Source organism: Hyla sarda, chromosome 2, assembly GCF_029499605.1.
Source record: "Hyla sarda isolate aHylSar1 chromosome 2, aHylSar1.hap1, whole genome shotgun sequence".
In the NCBI taxonomy this organism is placed as follows: Eukaryota; Metazoa; Chordata; class Amphibia; order Anura; family Hylidae; genus Hyla; species Hyla sarda.
In genome coordinates, this window is record NC_079190.1 from 105,149,125 (window position 1) to 105,170,566 (window position 21,442).

Consider the following 21,442-nt stretch of genomic DNA (forward strand, 5'->3'; position numbering starts at 1 on the left):
TTTGTGATTTATCGCAACTTCGAATATGGCCCCTGCCGCTCATCACTGTATAACACCCATTCTCAGCTGAATTCACTCCTGTCTTTGGCACATTTTCTGCTGCAGAAAATCTGTAGCATATCTGCAATGTGTATTCCTAACCTAAGGGTACGTTCACAAGTGTATATTTTGCTACAGGTTTTCTGCAGCCAAAAATGTGCCAAAGGTAAAAGTGGATCCAGCTGAAAAGGTACAGTATAACACCTTCCTTGATATTTCCCCTTCCAGTTGAATTCACATCTACCTTTGGCAAATTTTCTGCTGCAGAATATTTTCAGCGTGTGCAACTTGTGTTCCTACCCTTAAGTTGTAGAAAAATCAGCTGTGGAAAATTTGCCCAAAAATATGCACATGTGAATGTACCATTAAGGGGATTTGCCAATAAAGAAACATCATTTTAGCTGTGCACCAGTGTGTTCCCCAACACACCGTGCACTATACTTAAAAACAGAAAGAGATAGGTCTTACGAACCACTAACATACAACAGATAAACAGATAAATCCCTGATCCCTGTAGAATTTAATAGCATTAAAATTAAGTGATCTGCAGATGAATAGTATATCACAATAGCAATGCAACCATTATTAACAATAATAATAATAATTAGAGATGAGCAAATTTTTATGAATTTTTTTGCGGCAAATCTCTATTAAACATTGCTATTTCTGGCCTACAGAGAGAGCCTCAATAGGGTTGTAGAACACTTTGCCTTGCTGTAATACGCATAGGGTGTGTGCTGGGTTAGGGAAATAATACTGTAATTCAGTATGACATGCAAATTAGAGGTGTCGCTATTAGAATCACTGTCGCAGAGTGGCACAAAGACAGAGCCAGGGGTGGCATCAGTATGAGGAGACCATATAAGTGGCTGAATGACACAGCGTGGAGGTGGTGGAAGCATGAGGAGACCTTATAGTGGCTGAATGACATAGCCTGGAGTTGGCAGCAGCAATAAGAGACCATACAGTGGCTAAATGACACAGCCTGGAGGTGGCAGAATCATGAGGAGACCATATAGTGGCTGAATGACACAGCCTGGAGTTGGCAGCAGCAAGAGGAGACCATATAGTGGCTGAATGACACAGCCTGGAGGTGTCAGAATCATGAGGAGACCATATAGTGGCTGAAAGGCACAGCCTGGAGAGCTGGCACAGCCTGGAGTTGGCATAAGCAAGAGGAGACCTTATAGTGGCTGAATTACACAGCCTGGAGTTGAGGAGACCATATAGTGGCTGAAAGGCACAGCCTGGAGAGCTGGCATAGCCTGGAGTTGGCATAAGCAGGAGAAGACCATATAGTGGCTGAAAGTCACACCTTGGAGAGGGAGGCAGCAAGAGGAGACTATATAGAAGCTGAATGGCACAGCCTGGAGTTGGCGCTAGCAAGAGGAGACCATATATTGGCTAAATGGCACAGCCTGGAGTTGGTGGCAGCAAGAGGAGACCATAAAGTGGCTGAATGACACAGCCTGGAGGAGGCGGAATCATGAGGACACCATATAGTGGACGAATGGCACAGCCTGGAGTTTGCTGCAGCAAGAGGAGACTATATAGTGGCTGAATGACACAGCCTGGAGGTGGTGTAATCATGAAAAGACCATATAGTGGCTGAATGGCACAGCCTGGAGTTGGCATAAGCAAGAGGAGACCATATAGTGGCTGAATGGCACAGCCTGGAGTTGGAATAAGCAAGAGGAGGCCATAAAGTGGCTGAATGACACAGCCTGGAGGAGGCGGAATCATGAGGACACCATATAGTGGACGAATGGCACAGCCTGGAGTTTGCTGCAGCAAGAGGAGACTATATAGTGGCTGAATGACACAGCCTGGAGGTGGCAAAAGCATGAATAGACCATATAGAGGCTGAATGGCACAGCCTGGAGTTGGCTGCAGCAAGAGGAGACCATATAGTGGCTTAATGACACAGCCTGGAGTTGGCATAAGCAAGAGGAGACCTTATAGTGGCTGAATGACACAGCCTGGAGTTTGCAGCAGCAATAAGAGACCATACAGTGGCTAAATGACACAGCCTGGAGGTGGCAGCAGCAAGAGGAGACATATAGTGGCTGAAAGGCACAGCATGGAGAGGGCGGTAGCAAGAGGAGACCATATAGAGGCTGAATGGCACAGCCTGGAGTTGTCGTTAGCAAGAGAAGACCATATAGTGGCTAAATGGCACAGCCTGGAGTTGGTGGTAGCAAGAGGAGATCATAAAGTGGCTGAATGACACAGCCTGGAGGAGGCAGAATCATGAGGACACCATATAGTGGATTAATGGCACAGCCTGGAGTTTGCTGCAGCAAGAGGAGACCATATAGTGGCTGAACGACACAGCCTGGAGGTGGTGTAATCATGAAGAGACCATATAGTGGCTGAATGGCACAGCCTGGAGTTGGCATAAGCAAGAGGAGACCATATAGTGGCTGAATGGCACAGCCTGGAGTTGGCGGCACAGAGGAGACCATATAGTGGCTGAATGACACAGCCTGGAGGTGGCCGCAGCAATAGGAGACCATATAGTGGCTGGATGACAGAGCCTGGAGGTGTCAGAATCATGAGGAGACCATATAGTGGCTGAAAGGCACAGCCTGGAGAGGGCGGCAGCAAGAGGAGACCATATAGTGGCTAAATGGCACAACCTGGAGTTGACGGCAGCAAGAGGAGACCATTTAGTGGTTGAATGACACAGTCTGGAGGTGGCAAAAGCATGAGTAGACCATATAGAGGCTGAATGGCACAGCCTGGAGTTGGCTGCAGCAAGAGGAGACCATATAGTGGCTGAATGACACAGCCTGGAGTTGGCATAAGCAAAAGGAGACCTTATAGTGGCTGAATGACACAGCCTGGAGTTGGCAGCAGCAATAAGAGACCATACAGTGGCTAAATGACACAACCTGGAAGTGGCGGAATCATGAGGAGACCATATAGTGGCTGAATGACACAGCCTGGAGTTGGCAGCAGCAAGAGGAGACCATATAGTGGCTGAACGACACAGCCTGGAGGTGGTGTAATCATGAAAAGACCATATAGTGGCTGAAAGGCACAGCCTGGAGTTGGCATAAGCAAGAAGAGACCATATAGTGGCTTAATGGCACAGCCTGAAGTTGGTGGCAGCAAGAGGAGACCATATAGTGGCTGAATGACACAGCCTGGATGTGGCAGCAGCAAGAGGAGACATATAGTGGCTTAAAGGCACAGCATGGAGAGGGCAGTAGCAAGAGGAGACCATATAGAGGCTGAATGGCACAATCTGGAGTTGTCGTTAGCAAGAAAAGACCATATAGTGGCTATATGGCACAGTCTGGAGTTGGTGGCAGCAAGAGGAGATCATAAAGTGGCTGAATGACACAGCCTGGAGAAGGCAGAATCCTGAGGACACCATATAGTGGATGAATGGCACAGCCTGGAGTTTGCTGCAGCAAGAGGAGACCATATAGTGGCTGAACGACACAGCCTGGAGGTGGTGTAATCATGAAGAGACCATATAATGGCTGAATGGCACAGCCTGGAGTTGATGGCAGCAAGAGGAGACCATATAGTGGCTGAATGACACAGCCTGGAGGTGGCAGCAGCAAGAGGAGACATATAGTGGCTGAATGACACAGCCTGGAGGTGTCAGAATCATGAGGAGACCATATAGTGGCTGAAAGGCACAGCCTGGAGAGGGCGGCAGCAAGTGGAGACCATATAGAGGCTGAATGGCACAGCCTGGAGTTGGCATAAGCAAGAAGAGACCATATAGTGGCTGAATGGCGCAGCCTGGAGTTGGCGGCAGCAAGAGGAGACCATATAGTGGCTGAATGACACAGCCTGGAGGTGGCAGCAGCAAGAGGAGACCATATAGTGGCTGAATGACACAGCCTGGAGGTGTCAGAATCATGAGGAGACCATATAGTGGCTGAAAGGCACAGCCTGGAGAGGGCGGCAGCAAGAGGAGACCATATAGTGGCTAAATGGCACAACCTGGAGTTGACGGCAGCAAGAGGAGATCATATAGTGGCTGAATGACACAGTCTGGCGGTGGCAAAAGCATGAGTAGACCATACAGAGGCTGAATGGCACAGCCTGGAGTTGGCTGCAGCAAGAGGAGACCATATAGTGGCTTAATGACACAGCCTGGAGTTGGCATAAGCAAGAGGAGACCTTATAGTGGCTGAATGACACAGCCTGGAGTTGGCAGCAGCAATAAGAAACCATACAGTGGCTAAATGACACAGTCTGGAGGTGGCGGAATCATGAGGAGACCATATAGTGGCTGAATGGCACAGCCTGGAGTTGGCATAAGCAAGAGGAGACCTTATAGTGGCTGAATTACACAGCCTGGAGTTGGCAGCAGCAATAAGAGACCATACAGTGGCTAAATGACACAGCCTGGAGGTGGCGGAATCATGAGGAGACCATATAGTGGCTGAATGACACAGCCTGGAGTTGGCAGCAGCAAGAGGAGACCGTATAGTGGCTGAACGACACAGCCTGGAGGTGGTGTAATCATGAAAAGACCATATAGTGGCTGAATGGCACAGCCTGGAGTTGGCATAAGCAAGAGGAGACCATATAGTGGCTGAATGGCACAGCCTGGAGTTGGTGGCAGCAAGAGGAGACCATATAGTGGCTGAATGACACAGCCTGGAGGTGGCAGCAGCAAGAGGAGACATATAGTGGCTGAAAGGCACAGCATTGAGAGGGCGGTAGCAAGAGGAGACCATATAGAGGCTAAATGGCACAGCCTGGAGCTGGTGGCAGCAAGAGGAGATCATAAAGTGGCTGAATGACACAGCCTGGAGGAGGCAGAATAATGAGGACACCATATAGTGGATGAATGGCACAGCCTGGAGTTTGCTGCAGCAAGAGGAGACCATATAGTGGCTGAACGACACAGCCTGGAGGTGTCAGAATGATGAGGAGACCATATAGAGGCTGAATGGCACAGTCTGGAGTTGGCATAAGCAAGAGGAGACCATATAGTGGCTGAATGGCACAGCCTGGAGTTGGTGGCAGCAAGAGGAGACCATATGGTGGCTGAATGACACAGCCTGGAGGTGGCAGCAGCAAGAGGAGACCATATAGTGGCTGAATGACAAAGCCTGTGTTACGCCGAGCGCTCCGGGTCCCCGCTCCTCCCCGGAGCGCTCGCAGCGTTCTCCTGTTCACAGCGCCCCGGTCAGACCCGCTGACCGGGAGCGCTGCGATAATGTCCCTAGCCGGGATGCGATTCGCGATGCGGGACGCGCCCGCTTGCGGTGCGCATCCCGGCCCGCTTACCAGACTCGTTCCCCGTCTGTGCTGTCCCGACACGCGCGGCCCCGCTCCCTAGGGCGTGCGCGCGCCGGCTCTTTGCAATTTAAAGGGCCAGTGCGCCACTGATTGGCGCCTGGTTTTTATTAGTGTGTTCACCTGTGCACTTCCCTATATTACCTCACTTCCCCTTCACTTCCTTGCCGGATCTTGTTGCCATTGTGCCAGTGAAAGCGTTCCTTGTGTATCCCAAGCCAGTGTTCCAGACCTCTTGCCGTTGCCCCTGACTACGATCCTTGCTGCCTGCCCTGACCTTCTGCTACGTCCGACCTTGCTCTTGCCTAATCCCTTGTATCGCGCCTATCTCAGCAGTCAGAGAGGTTGAGCCGTTGCCGGTGGATACGACCTGGTTGCTACCGCCGCTGCAAGGCCATCCGGCTTTGCGATGGGCTCTGGTGAATACCAGTAGCAACTAAGAACCGGTCCGCCGGCACGGTCCACGCCAATCCCTCTCTGACACAGAGGATCCACCTTCAGCCTGCCGAATCCTGACAGTAGATCCGGCCATGGATCCCGCTGAGGTCCCGCTGCCAGTTGTCGCTGACCTTACTACGGTGGTCGCCCAGCAGTCGCAACAGATAGCGCAACAAGGCCAGCTGTCTCAACTGACTGTGATGCTACAGCAGCTACTACCACAGCTTCAGCAACCATCTCCTCCGCCAGCTCCTGCACCTCCTCCGCAGCGAGTGGCCGCATCCAGCCTCCGTTTATCGTTGCCGGACAAGTTTGATGGGGACTCTAGACTTTGCCGTGGTTTTCTCTCACAATGTTCCCTGCATTTGGAGATGATGTCGGACCATTTTCCAACTGAACGGTCAAAGATGGCTTTCGTGGTTAGTCTCCTGTCTGGGAAGGCCCTGTCATGGGCCACACCGCTCTGGGACCGCAATGATCCTGTTACTGCCTCCGTACACTCTTTCTTCGCGGAGATTCGAAGTGTCTTCGAGGAACCAGCCCGAGCTTCTTCTGCCGAGGCTGCCCTGCTGAACCTGGTCCAGGGTAATTCTTCAGTAGGCGAGTACGCCATCCAATTTCGTACTCTCGCCTCCGAATTATCTTGGAATAACGAGGCCCTCTGTGCGACCTTCAAAAAAGGCCTATCCAGTAACATTAAAGATGTGCTGGCCGCACGAGAAATCCCTGCCAACCTGTATGAACGTATTCATTTGGCCACCCGCATTGACATGTGTTTTTCCGAAAGATGCCAGGAGCTCCGCCAGGATATGGACTTTGTTCGCACTAGGCGGTTTCTCTCCCCGGCTCCTCTCTTCTCTGGTCCGCTGCAATCTGTTCCTGTGCCTTCCGCCGTGGAGGCTATGCAAGTAGACCGGTCTCGCCTGACACCACAAGAGAGGACACGCCGCCGCAATGAGAACCTATGCCTGTACTGTGCCAGTACCGAACACTTCTTGAAGAATTGTCCTATCCGTCCCCCACTCCGATTCTGCACAAAGATGAGACAGCTCTAGGTGTGAACTCTGCTTCTCCACTGTCACGATTCGGCTAGCTGGATGTGGATCCTCTGTGTCAGCGAGGGATTGCCGTGGACCGTGTCGGTGGACCGGTTCTAAGTTGCTACTGGTTTTCACCAGAGCCCGCCGCAAAGCGGGATGGTCTTGCTGCGGCGGTAGCAACCAGGTCGTATCCACCGGCAATGGCTCAACCTCGCTGACTGCTGAGAAGGCGTGGGACAGAAGGACTAGACAGAGGCAAGGTCAGACGTAGCAGAAGGTCGGGGCAGGCGGCAAGGTTCGTAGTCAATGTGGATAGCAGAAGATCTGGAACACAGGCTTTGGACAATACTAAACGCTTTCACTGGCACAAGGCAACAAGATCCGGCAGGGAAGTGCAGGGGAAGTGAGGTAATATAGCCAGGGAGCAGGTGGAAGCTAATTAGGCAAATTGGGCCAGGCACCAATCATTGGTGCACTGGCCCTTTAAATCTTAGAGAGCTGGCGCGCGCGCGCCCTAAGGAGCGGAGCCGCGCGGCCCAGGACATGACAGCCGGGGGCCGGGACAGGTAAGTGACTTGGGATGCGATTCGCGAGCGGGCGCGTCCCTCTATGCGAATCGCATCCCCGCCGGCAATGTCAGTGCAGTGCTCCCGGTCAGCGGGTCTGACCGAGGCGCTGCAGAGAGAGGAACGCCGCGAGTGCTCCGGGGAGGAGCAGGGACCCGGAGCGCTCGGCGTAACATCCACGTCTTACTGTGCCTGTGCGGATTTTTTCTTCTAACTCTTCCTTCTCAGCTGTGGCCTTCTTGGATTCTGGATCTGCAGGAAATTTTATTTTGGCCTCTTTCGTTAACAGGTTCAACATCCCAGTGACCAATCTCGCCAGACCTCTCTACATCGCCTCAGTTAATGGTGAAAGATTGGACTGTACTGTGCGTTACCGCACAGAACCCCTGTTAATGTGCATTGGACCTCATCACGAAAAGATTGAATTTTTGGTCCTTTCTAACTGCACTTCAGAAATTCTTCTCGGACTGCCTTGGCTTCAACGCCATTCCCCTACCCTTGACTGGACCACCGGGGAGATCAAGAACTGGGGTACTTCTTGCTACAAAAAATGCCTTACGTCTGCTCCCAGTCCTGCCAGTCAAAACCCTATGGCTCCTCCGATACCAGGTCTCACCAAGGCCTATCTGGACTATGCCGATGTTTTTTGCAAAAAACAAGCAGAGACTTTGCCTCCTCACAGGCCTTATGACTGTCCTATTGATCTCCTTCTTGGTACTACTCCACCCCGGGGCAGAATCTATCCCCTGTCAGCTCCTGAAACACAAGCCATGACGGAGTACATCCAAGAAAATTTAAAAAGGGGATTTATCCGCAAGTCTTCCTCCCCTGCCGGAGCAGGGTTCTTCTTTGTCTCCAAAAAAGACGGTTCCTTACGACCATGCATTGATTACCGCGGTCTTAATAAAATCACTATAAAAAAGCGCTATCCCCTGCCTCTTATCTCGGAACTCTTTGACCGCTTAACGTGGCACCAACGTCTTCACCAAATTGGATTTCAGAGGTGCATATAATCTCATCCGCATCAGGGAAGGGGATGAGTGGAAGACCGCATTTAACACCAGAGACGGACACTTTGAATATCTGGTTATGCCCTTTGGGCTTTGCAACGCCCCTGCTGTCTTCCAGGACTTTGTAAATGAAATTTTTTGTGATTTATTATATACCTGTGTTGTGGTCTACTTGGACGACATTTAGATTTTCTCTTCTAACCTCGAAGAACACCGCCACCATGTCCGCCTGGTGCTCCAGAGACTCCGTGACAATCAATTATATGCCAAGATGGAGAAATGTCTCTTTGAAAGCCAATCTCTTCCCTTCCTAGGATATTTAGTCTCTGGCCAGGGACTTCAAATGGACCCGGACAAACTGTCAGCCGTGTAAGATTGGTCACGCCCCTCCGGACTCCAAGCTATCCAACGTTTCTTGGGGTTTGCCAATTACTACAGACAACTTATTCCACATTTTTCCACCATTGTGGCCCCAATTGTGGTCCTAACCAAGAAAAATGCCAACCCTAAGTCCTGGCCTCCTCAAGCGGACGAGGCGTTCAACCGTCTCAAAACTGCCTTTTCTTCTGCTCCCGTACTCTCCAGACCTGATCCATTTAAACCCTTCTCACTGGAGGTAGACGCCTCCTCGGTGGGAGCCGGAGCTGTACTCCTACAAAAAAACTCTTCTGGACATAACGTTACTTGTGGTTTCTTTTCTAGGACCTTCTCTCTGAAAATTACTCCATTGGTGATCGAGAACTGCTGGCCATAAAACTAGCCCTCGAGGAATGGAGGCACCTGCTGGAGGGGTCCAAATACCCAATTATTATATACACTGATCACAAGAATCTCTCTTATATTCAGTCTGCCCAACGGCTGAACCCACGCCAGGCTAGGTGGTCGTTGTTTTTTGCCCATTTTAACTTTGAGATTAATTTTCGCCCTGCTGACAAGAACATCAGGGCTGACGCCCTCTCTCGTTCCTCGGATGCCTCTGAAATGGAAGCCTCCCTGCAACACATTATTCCTCCTGAGTGTCTGATCTCCGCTTCCCCAGCTTCCATCAGACAAACTCCTCTTGGAAAGACCTTCGTCCCTCCACGCCAGCGCCTCAGGATCCTCAGGTGGGGACACTCCTCACACCTCGCCGGCCATGCTGGCGTCAAAAAGTCCATCCAGCTCATCTCTCGTTTTTATTAGTGGCCTACCCTGGAAGCAGATGTTGCTGATTTTGTTCGGGCTTGTACAGTCTGCGCTCGAGACAAAACTCCTCGTCAGAAGCCTGCTGGCCTCCTTCATCCTCTGCCTGTTCCTGAGCTACCATGGTCTCAGATTGCTATGGACTTTATAACAGACCTGCCTTTATCCCATGGCAACACAGTCATTTGGGTGGTCGTTGATCGTTTCTCCAAGATGGCCCATTTTATTCCACTTTCAGGTCTTCCTTCTGCGCCACAGTTGGCGAAACAATTTTTTGTGCACATTTTTCGCCTTCACGGGCTTCCCACGCATATTGTCTCGGATAGAGGCGTTCAATTTGTGTCGAAATTCTGGAGGGCCCTCTGTAATCAGCTTAAAATCAAATTTAATTTCTCGTCTTCCTATCATCCCCAATCCAATGGGCAAGTGGAGAGAGTTAACCAGGTTCTTGGTGACTATTTGCGACATTTTGTTTCCTCCCACCAGGATGATTGGGCCGATCTTCTACCCTGGGCCGAATTCTCGTACAATTTCAAAGTCTCTGAGTCCTCCACTAAATCCCTGTTCTTTGTGGTGTACGGCCGTCACCCTCTTCCCCCCCTCCCCACTCCCACGCCTTCTGGTTTGCCCGCTGTTGATGAGGTTACCCGGGACTTCTCCACCATCTGGAAAGAGACTCAAAAATCCCTCATACAGGCCTCATCCCGGATGAAGAAGCATGCCGACAAAAAAAGAAGGACTCCTCCTGTCTTTGTTCCTGGAGACAAAGTGTGGCTCTCCGCCAAGTATATCCGCTTCCGTGTCCCCAGTTATAAACTGGGACCACGTTATCTTGGACTCTTTAAAATCAAGTGCCAAATCAATCCTGTCTCCTACAAACTCCTTCTTCCCCCTTCTCTCCGTATTCCCAATGCTTTTCATGTCTCTCTCCTTAAACCGCTTATCCTTAACCGCTTCTCTCCCAAGGTTGTTGCTCCTACTCCTGTCTCCGGGTCCTCAGATGTCTTCTCGGTTAAAGAAATTCTCGCGTCTAAGACGGTCAGAGGTAAAAAAAAAATTCTTGTACATTGGGAGAATTGCGGTCCTGAGGAGAGGTCATGGGAACCCGAGGATAACATTCTCGACAAGGACCTTATTCACAAATTTTCTGGTTTAAAAAGAGGGGGAGACCCAAGGGGGGGGGGGGGTACTGTTACGCCGAGCGCTCCGGGTCCCCGCTCCTCCCCGCTCCTCCCCGGAGCGCAGCGTTCTCCTGTTCGCAGCACCACGGTCAGACCCACTGACCGGGAGCGCTGCGATAATGTCCCTAACCGGGATGCGGGATGTGCCCGCTCGCTGTGCGCATCCTGGCCCGCTTACCAGACTCGTTCCCCGTCTGTGCTGTCCCGGCGCGCGCGTCCCCGCTCCCTAGGGCGCGCGCGCGCCGGCTCTCTGCGATTTAAAGGGCCAGTGCCCCTTCACTTCCTTGCCGGATCTTGTTGCCATTGTGCCAGTGAAAGCGTTCCTTGTGTATCCCAAGCCAGTGTTCCAGACCTCTTGCCGTTGCCCCTGACTACGATCCTTGCTGCCTGCCCTGACCTTCTGCTACGTCCGACCTTGCTCTTGCCTAATCCCTTGTACCGCGCCTATCTCAGCAGTCAGAGAGGTTGAGCCGTTGCCGGTGGATACGACCTGGTTGCTACCGCCGCTGCAAGACCATCCCGCTTTGTGGCGGGCTCTGGTGAATACCAGTAGCAACTTAGAACCGTTCCGCCGGCACGGTCCACGCCAATCCCTCTCTGACACAGAGGATCCACCTCCAGCCTGCCGAATCCTGACTGCCTGGAGGTGTCAGAATCATGAGGAGACCATAAAGTGGCTGAAAGGCACAGCCTGGAGAGGGCGGCAGCAAGAGGAGACCATATAGAGGCTGAATGGCACAGCCTGGAGTTGGCGTTAGCAAGAGGAGACCATATAGTGGCTAAATGGCACAGCCTGGAGTTGACGGCAGCAAGAGGAGACCATATAGTGGCTGAATGACACAGTCTGGAGGTGGCAAAAGCATGAGTAGACCATATAGTGGCTGAATGGCACAGCCTGGTGTTGGCTGCAGCAAGAGGAGACCATATAGTGGCTGTATGACACAGCCTGGAGGTGGCGTAATCATGAAAAGACCATATGGTGGCTGAATGACACAGCCAGGAGTTGGCATAGGCAAGAGGAGACCATATAGTGGCTGAATGGCACAGCCTGGAGTTGGCGGCAGCAAGAGGAGACCATAAAGTGGCTGAATGGCACAGCCTGGAGTTGCCGGCAGCAAGAGGAGACCATATAGTGGCTGAATGACACAGCCTGGAGTTGGCAGAAGCATGAGGAGACCATATAGTGGCTGAATGACACAGACTGGAGTTGGCGGCAGCAAGAGGAGACCATATAGTGACTGAATGACACAGCCTGGAAATGGCGGCAGCATGAGAAGACAATATGGTGGCTGAATGACACAGCCTGGAGATGGGGGAAGCATGAGAAGGAGACTGTATAGTGGCAGAATGAGACAGCCTGGAGGTGGCAGCAGCATGAGGAGAATAAATGGTGGCAAAATGAGACAACCTGAAGGTGGAAACAGCATGAGGAGAACATATGCTGTCAGTATGAAACAGCGTGGAGCTGAAAGCAGCATGACGAGAACATATGGTGGCAGTAGGAGACAGCATAAGGAGTCTTGAAAATCACACAGTGACATAGTGGGCGGTGGGTGGCAATATCAGTACCCGGTGACGAAGGTGGGTGAAAAAAGGAGAACTTGGCATTAGATGTGTGGCATGAGGTGGTTGGCAGGATCAGAACAGTAGCTGAGGCAGGTAGGCTGAAGAAAACGGTCTCTTTTGTAAAAGTGTTAGTGTGCACAAATAGGTATTGAGGATATTCATTATGTAAAACCTAACTTTTAATAACATTCTTAAGATAAAATATATACACCCAATTTTTTTTTCTTTATTTAACAAAAGGAAAGGTGTGCAAAAAACACCATGTGCCACCTACACCAGCAAGTATTGATGTGATGCAAAGACCTCTAAAAGGTGGAAGGAAGCATTATATTGTTCATTGTAACTGGTGGGGGTAAAAACGTTGTTCCCTACCACCTTTTAGAGGTCTTTGCATCACATCAATACTTTTTGGTGTAGATCGCACATGGTGTTTTTTGCACACCTTTCCTTTTGTTTGATTTCAAAAAAATTTGGGTTACATATATTTTATCCTAAGAAAAGTTAAGTTTTAGCTAATGCATATCCTCAATACTTACTTGTGATCTGATGTGGAGGAATGCCTGTAAGTGGGGAGCAGCACCTTAAATTTGTTTTGCACTATCCATCTTCACAAAGGTCAGTCTCTCCACATTTTTCATGGACAGATTAGTTTTCCTTGGGGTTACTATGGCCACTGCCACACTAAACACCCGCTCTGATGGCACACTACTGGCCAGGCAGGACTGCTTTTCCAGGGCAATCTCTGCTTGTTGCGGCCACAAATCAAGTTTGGCTGCCCAGAAATCCGGAGGATCTTCAAGGTGTGTTGGCATGGTCATGTCAAGGTAGGCCACCACCTGCTGGTTCAGGTCCTGCTCCAGGTCTACCTGCTGCTGATGAGTTGCTTAACTATATGGGTGAAGAAAGCTACTCATCAGTGACTGTAGACTCAGGCTGCTGCTGATGGAGCTGGAACTGCTCCTGCCACCCCTCCCCTCCCCATCAGCCATGGCAGTGGAAAGTGAGTGCCCTGACTACGTAGGATGTCTCTGTAGTAGGTAAGTTTGTCCTTCCTCTCAGTGGGTGTAAAAAAGGCCCTCATTTTGTGCCAGAAGCGAGGGTCTAATAAGGGGGAGAGCCAGCAATCATCCCACTGCCGAATGGTGACAATTCGGTGGTCACTACTCAAGCAATTGACCATTCATCATGCCATTTGTGCAAGTGACTCCATCTCCACTGCATACTGCCACAGTGTGTCTGGTACCTCTGTCTCACCTTCCTCATAACCCTCTAGCTCCTCTGCATGCCCCTCCTCTCCTGTCAGATGACTAGAAAAATACCCATTTCACAAAAGCTAAACTGTTCTCCACTGTGCCCCTCTCCCTCCTCCTCCTACAGTTTAGCCTCCACAGGACTCATGTGGGCGTGAGATGTAGGCTCCATGTCTCCAGTGCCCTGACCAGCCATCGTTTCTAACACACGTGTTGTAGGATATGAAGCAGTGGAATGACATTGTTCATCCCGCAATCCTGGCGAGTGACTAATAACGGGGCTTCCTCAAAGGGCCTGAGCAAATGGCAGGCATCACGTATGAGCTGCCACTGGTCAACGTCGGTCCAACATATGGAGGGTGGAATTCCAACGTGTGGCAACGTCACAAATCAGACTATGTTGGGGGATACCATTCTGACCCTGCAGCTCAAGGAGGGTGTGCTTTGCGCTGCACGAGTGGCTGAAGTGCATGCAAAGTTTCCTTCCCATTGTTAGGATGTGATGGGGGAACACTTCATGAACCGCTTGACAACCAGATTTAACACGTGTGCCACGCAGGGCGCAGGGCTTAGGCTTCTTGTTGCAGCGCAGACAGGATGTTCTTCCCATTGTCGGTCACCATGGTTCCCATTTCCAGTTTTTGTGGAGTAAACCATGATTCGATTTCTTGATGAATGATTTTTAGCAGATCCTCCCCTTTGTGACTCCGTTCGCCAAGGCAATCCATGTGAAGATCAGCGTGATACCACCGTACCCTGCACACATGGTATGCTGGAGGGGCACTGAGACTTGTCCATGCAATAAAGGCTGAGGACATGGTGGAGGATGAGGAGGCGGAGTAGCAAACTGTCACAGGACCAAAGGCCAGTGCGGAGGCGGAAGCGGCACAACCTGTCCAAGTTGCTGTTGTGGCTGTGCAGGAACCACTTTCACCCAATCGGCCATAAAGGGCATGTTTTACCCCTGACTGTAGTTACAGTTCCACACATTGGCGTTGCTGTGCACTTTGGTACACACCGACAGGCTCAAGGACTGGCCCACCTTCTGTTCCCCAAAATTGTTCATGGCTGGTACTGCCTTTTTTGCAAATAAATGACGGCTTGGGACTCTCCACCTTGGCTCGGCATAAGCCATCAGTTCTATGAAAGGTGCAGAGTCCACCACTTAAAAATGGAAGGACTGCAACATCAGCAACTTGGACAGGAGCACATTCAGCTTCTCTGCCGTTGGATGAGTGGGCGCATACTCTTGTCTCTTGGACACGGCTTCGGCGATAGATTGCTGGCGGAATGACTCAAAGTAGGAGGAGCAGGAGCATCTGGAGCGACATAAGATGGGTATGACACACAGCTCCCTTCGGCTAGGGTAGTGGAGCTTTGGCTGGCTGAAACAGAGAGCGGCGTGCCCTGGGTGATGCAGCAGGCTGGACCACCACATCGGAGTCACGGTTCTCCCAGGCCGCTTTATGGTTGTGCTGCATATGTTGACACAGGGCCGTGGTGCCAACATTGGGACTCTCGCTCGCTTCACCTTCTGCCAACACATCTTGCATGTGGCCATATTAACCCTCTTCTGCCGAGTAGCTGATTTTCCCACCAACAGTCCACACTTTCTGACTGCTACTGCCGCCGACTCCAGGAACCCCTTTTCCACTATCTCTGGGAAGGTAGGCCGCGGCAAAGCAGGTGGTCTCCCCCGGGCACGTTTGGCTCCAGACTTTCCAGACTGCCACCATGCTGACTGCCAACCAAGCTACCGCCTTGCTGGCTCAGCTGCTGCCTCATGGGCAACCTGCAACCCTCTTCTCCTGATGATGATAAAGCCCCTTCTGCACCCGGCTCCCAAGTGAGATTGGCTTCATCATCATCGAGTTGTGTCTGCACATCACTGATGTCTTCCTCATGTTCCTCAACAGTGTGCTTCAGGAGCCTGACGCTGGCAACACCACCTCCCACGCTACTCTCCACATCACTACTTGCCCGCCTAGTGGAGGAATACACTCCACTACGCTTAAAACAGTATTTGTCTACAACACCAGAAGGTGTGTACTTTTGGCTGGCCTTTCACAGTAACCAGGCCCATAGAACTTTAGCAGAAACAAAATGGTACACCACTTAGAAGTATGTATGTGGTATGCACTTATGAGGGGAGTACAATGTGCTTCAGTATGCTAAAAACAGAATTTGGCTGGCCTTTCCCAGTAACTAGGCCCTTAGGACTTTAACAGGAACAAAATGGTACACCACTTAGATGTACGTACGTGGTATGCACTTATGAGAGGAGTCCAATGCGCTCGATTACACTTAAAACAGTATTTGTCTAAAACACCAGCAGGTGTGTACTTTTGGCTGGCCTTTCCACAGCAACTAGGCTTTTAGGACTATAACAGGAACAAAATGGTACACCACCTATGTACGCACAGGTTACTCTTAATAGAGGACAATACGTTCAGCTAATCAACCAGTATTAGGCACTAATATCACGTTATTGTGGCTTTTAGTGCTCTGCTCACCCTAACTGGCTGGCTACTGTTAGCTTTTCAGTTGTTGTACACACCAGTGCTGCAGCATACAGTCGCTCTATACTTCACCCAAAATTACACTCTCTCTCTCAGTCTATCTCCATTCCCTATTAGTGTTTCTATGCTGGATTTGGGCTTGAGGTGAATTGCTGCTGTAAAAATGCTTTTCTGTACAACACACATTGCTCTCTATCCCTTTCTCTCTGCAATAGAACGCTGATATGAGTGGCCGCAAGATGGCTGCCGATTATATAGGGCTGTGACATGTATATGTTACTCTTAAATAGACAATCTGCCCCTATGTCATGTTCCATTACAAATGTAAAGGAAATAAATAAGCATTGTGTGCATAAATACATATATAGCATATGGCCAGCTACTATAGGATTACACTTGACAGTTTTTTGAAAAAACTGCCATGGAGTTACTAATGTTGAACATGGGATTTTTTTATTTTATTGCAATGATTGTAACAAAAGCATTTGCTTTATTTTTCAGTTCATGTTCTGAAGACTCATGTGAAGATGTTAATTCCAAAGGTAAATTTGTTTAATGTTTGTAAAAATATGTAACATATATAAACATATCTGTCAATAAATAAAGTGATAAAAATACAGATGAGGACATATAAAAAGGGTCAAACATGAGAGATGGGCTTGCAATTAACCCCTCTGCATTAGGGGTGATGACCTTCATGGGTTGAGGGAGAAGACATAAAGGGCCAGGTGGAATTCTCATGGCTTATTTTAATAGCTCCAATAGCAGTCTTATGGGTCTCTGCAGCCATAACTCTCTCACTCTCAATGATGGTCCAGCTCTGCTCTCGGTTGTCCCCTTGTGTCTGCTACTCCAGAAGATGTCCCTATCTTGTGCAATTGCTTTAGTAGCATTGGATCATGCAGACCAGTAACACTAAGGGTATCCTTCAAATCAGATAGGGCCAGGGACTATTCATAGTATTCAGAATATTGTACTAGTTGGGCCACATGGTTCTTATCTGCAGACGCATTCTACGTTTCTATGTAATGTTTCTCTGAGCAACTTACTGCTTAATCATTATTAGTTTTGAACCCATCTATTTTAAAGTGAGCATGGGGACTTCCTATGGGATGGTCACGTGATCTTACTCTCACCAATCACAGTCCCACAACAAGCTCCCCATGCAGGTCCTTGCCAATTACCTAATTTTTATGGTGTCCAAGAGGAGTCTACCTTGTAGCCATATTGCCTAACTTCAAAAGATACAGCTGCAATAAACAATAACACATTGTTTTGATAGGGGATAAGATGTTTTTGCCTGGAATACCCCTTTAAGCATACATAAAAATGGGCATAAAAATGAATAAATCCCGTCTTCTATTACAAATTATCTTCATTAAGGTTTCTCTTGTACCTTATGATTGCCATTTTATGGTTTTATGTCATTTTATGGTTTGTACAATCTTGCAAAGTCCTCATATAACATCACTTTGATGGGAACTGATAAAAATAACTCAACACAGGAAATCCTCTTTGCTTCTTGTAACTGAAAATATTTATAGATAACCACTTGTCAAAACGTTTCCATTGAAAATACGTCTTTCTGCGTAACTACTATCTCCCATGTAGTGCTATAGAGAAAATTCAGCATACTGATTGATCAATTGATTTTCAGTGTACAGTATCCAGTATTCTATACACATTTATACATGGATGATACAAAGTGCCAGCCAGATCAGTGAGTAGTATGCTTGCCAATGCCAGCCAGACCAATGAATCTGGCTGACAACCTAATAAAAGAATTGAGGCCTGCCAAACTAAATAAATAAAAAGGTGCTAAAGTTGTTTATACCAGTTTTTCCATTACAATTCTAAAAGTTTCCTTTTCATAAACACAGGGAGACCTTCACATGCTGCAGATTTGTTGCAGATTTTTTTTTCTATATATGGGATTGTTTTTCTGCATGTGCATGGTTTTTTATATCCTCCTATTCAGATGAATGGAACTTTTTGCAATAAATCAGCCCGATCTGAACATATCCTTATAATGCCTCATGCATATTACAGAGGTGGGTACATGGAGCTTGTTTAGTAGCACTGTATAGCACCTTCATATGGCAGCATTTATTTCTGAATCAATCCAACAGAAATTAGAGGCCTACAGAGGTAGAGTGTGGTCCTACAGATTATTAAATTATAGCTTTGGACAACTTGGAGGTTTTTATCCCATATACATTACCACAGAAGCAACAAGTGTAGGAAGAAATCTATCAGCTTCTTATTATTCTGCTGTGCCATATCAAAAGCATTAGGAATGTTTTACATATGTGTAGTAGTAAAGGGTTAAAAAAGATGCAAGATGCCACAAGTTTTTTTTTAAATAGCAATCGCAGCATACTTCTACAATATGTGCCCCATAGCCAACTACACCTCTGCCTTTTTACTTTTTTTTATTAAGGTTCAGTCATGTAATGAATGAGCTCATACATCAGATCCATGAGTATTCATAACTATACTTCATATTTCACTATATCATACATGTTAAATAAATCCCTGTCTATCTAAATTATATACAGATTTATATATGTTGTTCAGTCAATGCCTGCATACACAGGAACTAGTGCTTGGTGCTATCATCAGTGATCCTTCTTAAAAAAAAAAGGGACATGTCAAAAGTTTTGATTGATTGGGTTCTGTGTCAATATAAGACAGTCCCATAGACAGGGCTGGCAAAAGCCTAGGCAAAAGCAATTTTTGCTGCCCTTTGACCCCGGCCATTGGCTCCGCCCTTTGATACGCCTGCCCTTACCACTGTGGTGACACACTTTAACAAACCTCCTCATAATGTAATCACCTTACTATTAGGGTAACACTGTAACAAACCTCCTCCTTGTGTAATCTCATTACTACTGGAGTGACACACTGTTAGAACCCTCCTCCTCATGTAATTACCTTACAACTGGGGTGACACACTGTAACAAACCTTCTCCTCATGGAATCTCCTTACAGCCAGGGTGACACAGTGTAACAAACCTCCTCCTCATGTAATCTCCTTACTACTGGGGTGACACACTGTAAAAAAAAAAAAAAAAAAAAAAAACCTCCCCATGTAATCTCCTTACTACTGGGGTGACACACTGTAAAAAAAAAACTTCCCCATGTAATCTCCTTACTACTGGGGTGACACACTGTAAAAAAATAAAAACCCTCCCATGTAATGTCCTTACTACTGGGGTGATATTCTGTAACAAACCTCCTTCCCATGTAATCTCCTTACTACTGGGGTGACACACTGTAAAAAAAAAAAAAACTCCCCATGTAATCTACTTACTACTGGGGTGACACACTGTAACAACATCCTCCTCATGTATTCTCCTTACTACTGGGGTGATATTCTGTAACAAACCTCCTCCTCATGTAATATCCTTACTACTGGGGTGACACACTGTAACAAACATACATTATAGAGACAGTGGTGCTGGCTGGGCAGGTGCTTCTGATGAGTGGCGGGTGATTCAGATGCTGGCTACTTCCCTTTTTGTGCAGCGGGCAGAGTGGCACCATTATCAAGAGGGCACTCTAGGCAGAACTAGCCCTGCCCATAAACTAACATTATGACTCTCAGTCACGTGGCACAAAACAAGGAATAAAGCACTAAACGTGTTCTTCCCCCGGGTCATTTTACTGATCGTATGGGGTCTGAATGCTCAAAATCCGGCCAATCAAAACTTTTGATATGTGTCTAAGACCTATCAAAAGGTTTTTGCAATAACAGTGTCCATTTAAGTAAAAAAAGGGAGAGAAAAAACTTTCTAGTTAAAATAATAACAAACTCATAAAAACTGATACAATTCATGATTATTTGTTTCTTGTTTTCAGTATCATATTGTAAAGGAAACAGCTTGGATGACGACTTTACTCTTGGAGCTGAAGGTAAGACCAAAGGATAAGACTAGAGTATAAAAGGGGTGTTCCAGTGAAATACAACTTCCAACTGCTGGGACTTCCCATATTCTACTGAACATGACCCTGGCTCTCTTAGAGGAGTGCGTGCTGCAGATGGCACGTGCTCCATTTATTTCTATAGGAGTGCTGAGTACAGCATTTAGGGCTCTCTTTAGCACTCCCATAGAGAATGAATGGTGCGTGTACCGTCTGCAGCATGCACAGCAAGCGATCCTCTCCAGATGCTAACGGAGCTTACTAGCAGAAATGGCTGAATGCGGTAACATCTAGATGCCGTTGCAAGTTTGAGCCAAAGGAGTCCGTCAGTGAAGACACCGAGCCGTGAGTGGTACCGTACATAGTACCAGATAAACCAGATCTTTTTCCCAAAGGCAATGCGGTGATCTACAAAAGCTCCCTTTTTCCATAGGCCTATTTTCTCTTCTATATCTGGAGGCATATAGTGCTGTGATTATACAGAGGGAGACTTTATCTTGCACACAGCATTTATGAACTTTATTGTTCCTTAGTGTCATAAATCAGAGTGAAAAATACCTCTAGCTGCCAGTAGCTGTTGTTACATCTTGATTTATATAATATATATATATATATATATATATATATATATATATATATATCTATATATACAGGGGCGGACTGATCGGCCGGTCCATTCGGCCGTGGTCCAAAGGCCCGGCCGGGAAAAGGGCCCGCTGTCCGCCGCCTGTCACATCAAATCTTTAAAAAAATATGTATCTTTGTTTCTTTAAATAGCCAGGCCCGACACGGGGAAAGGACCCATCAAGGGGAAAGGGCCCGCCGCAGCCGCTAGGTCGGAGCCGAGCCCGGTGCTGTTACAGTTATTCCGCTCCCAGACAGCCACTGTAGCGGCAGTCCTTTAAGAGAATGGATGAAGGGGCAGAATTTTTTACAGACTAGTTTACAGCTTTGTGACTTTAGGAAGCTATTCGGTCACTACAACTGCAAGTTCACTATTACAAGGACATCTGCACTTTTCCACTTTCACTGCAAACATAAAGTATTCTGTCTAGGTAGATTGCGTAGGGAAGATCTATAGAACTCTAAAAGTCATTTGCTTTCTAATAACATTATAGACCATACATATTGTAATCATGTATAAGTATAACCACTCCTCAAACCAGATTTAGTAGAATGGGAAATCTACTTTGGAAATAGTTAGTGCAATAAAAAAAGTATACCAAAAAGTATTTAGCAAGTCAACATTTGTACCAATTTATTTTTTTCCCTTTTAGCAACTTTTTTATCTAATCACCATCGGAACAGGATAAGGTAAAGGACAATACATGTAAATTATGCCACACTGTCTTCATTCATGTCTTTCAGTATTTTTCAGGGTAAAATCTTTGTTTTAGTAAACCTATTATTACAAAAATAATCTCCTTAAAGTGTTACATAAGATGTATAGTTTAGT

At 47.8% G+C, this 21,442-nt stretch overlaps 1 protein-coding gene across 2 annotated transcripts in view; it reads left to right on the top strand.

The window, feature by feature from the left end:
- The window catches only part of TESPA1 (thymocyte expressed, positive selection associated 1), a 91,052-nt gene that overhangs the window by 63,152 nt on the left and 6,458 nt on the right, over positions 1-21,442 (top strand). For both annotated transcript variants that reach the window (XM_056562770.1, XM_056562769.1), the window contains exons 4-6: positions 16,564-16,604; positions 19,924-19,977; positions 21,264-21,300. In XM_056562770.1, coding sequence (XP_056418745.1) covers positions 16,564-16,604; positions 19,924-19,977; positions 21,264-21,300 — 132 coding nt within the window. The remainder of the gene's footprint in view (positions 1-16,563; positions 16,605-19,923; positions 19,978-21,263; positions 21,301-21,442) is intronic.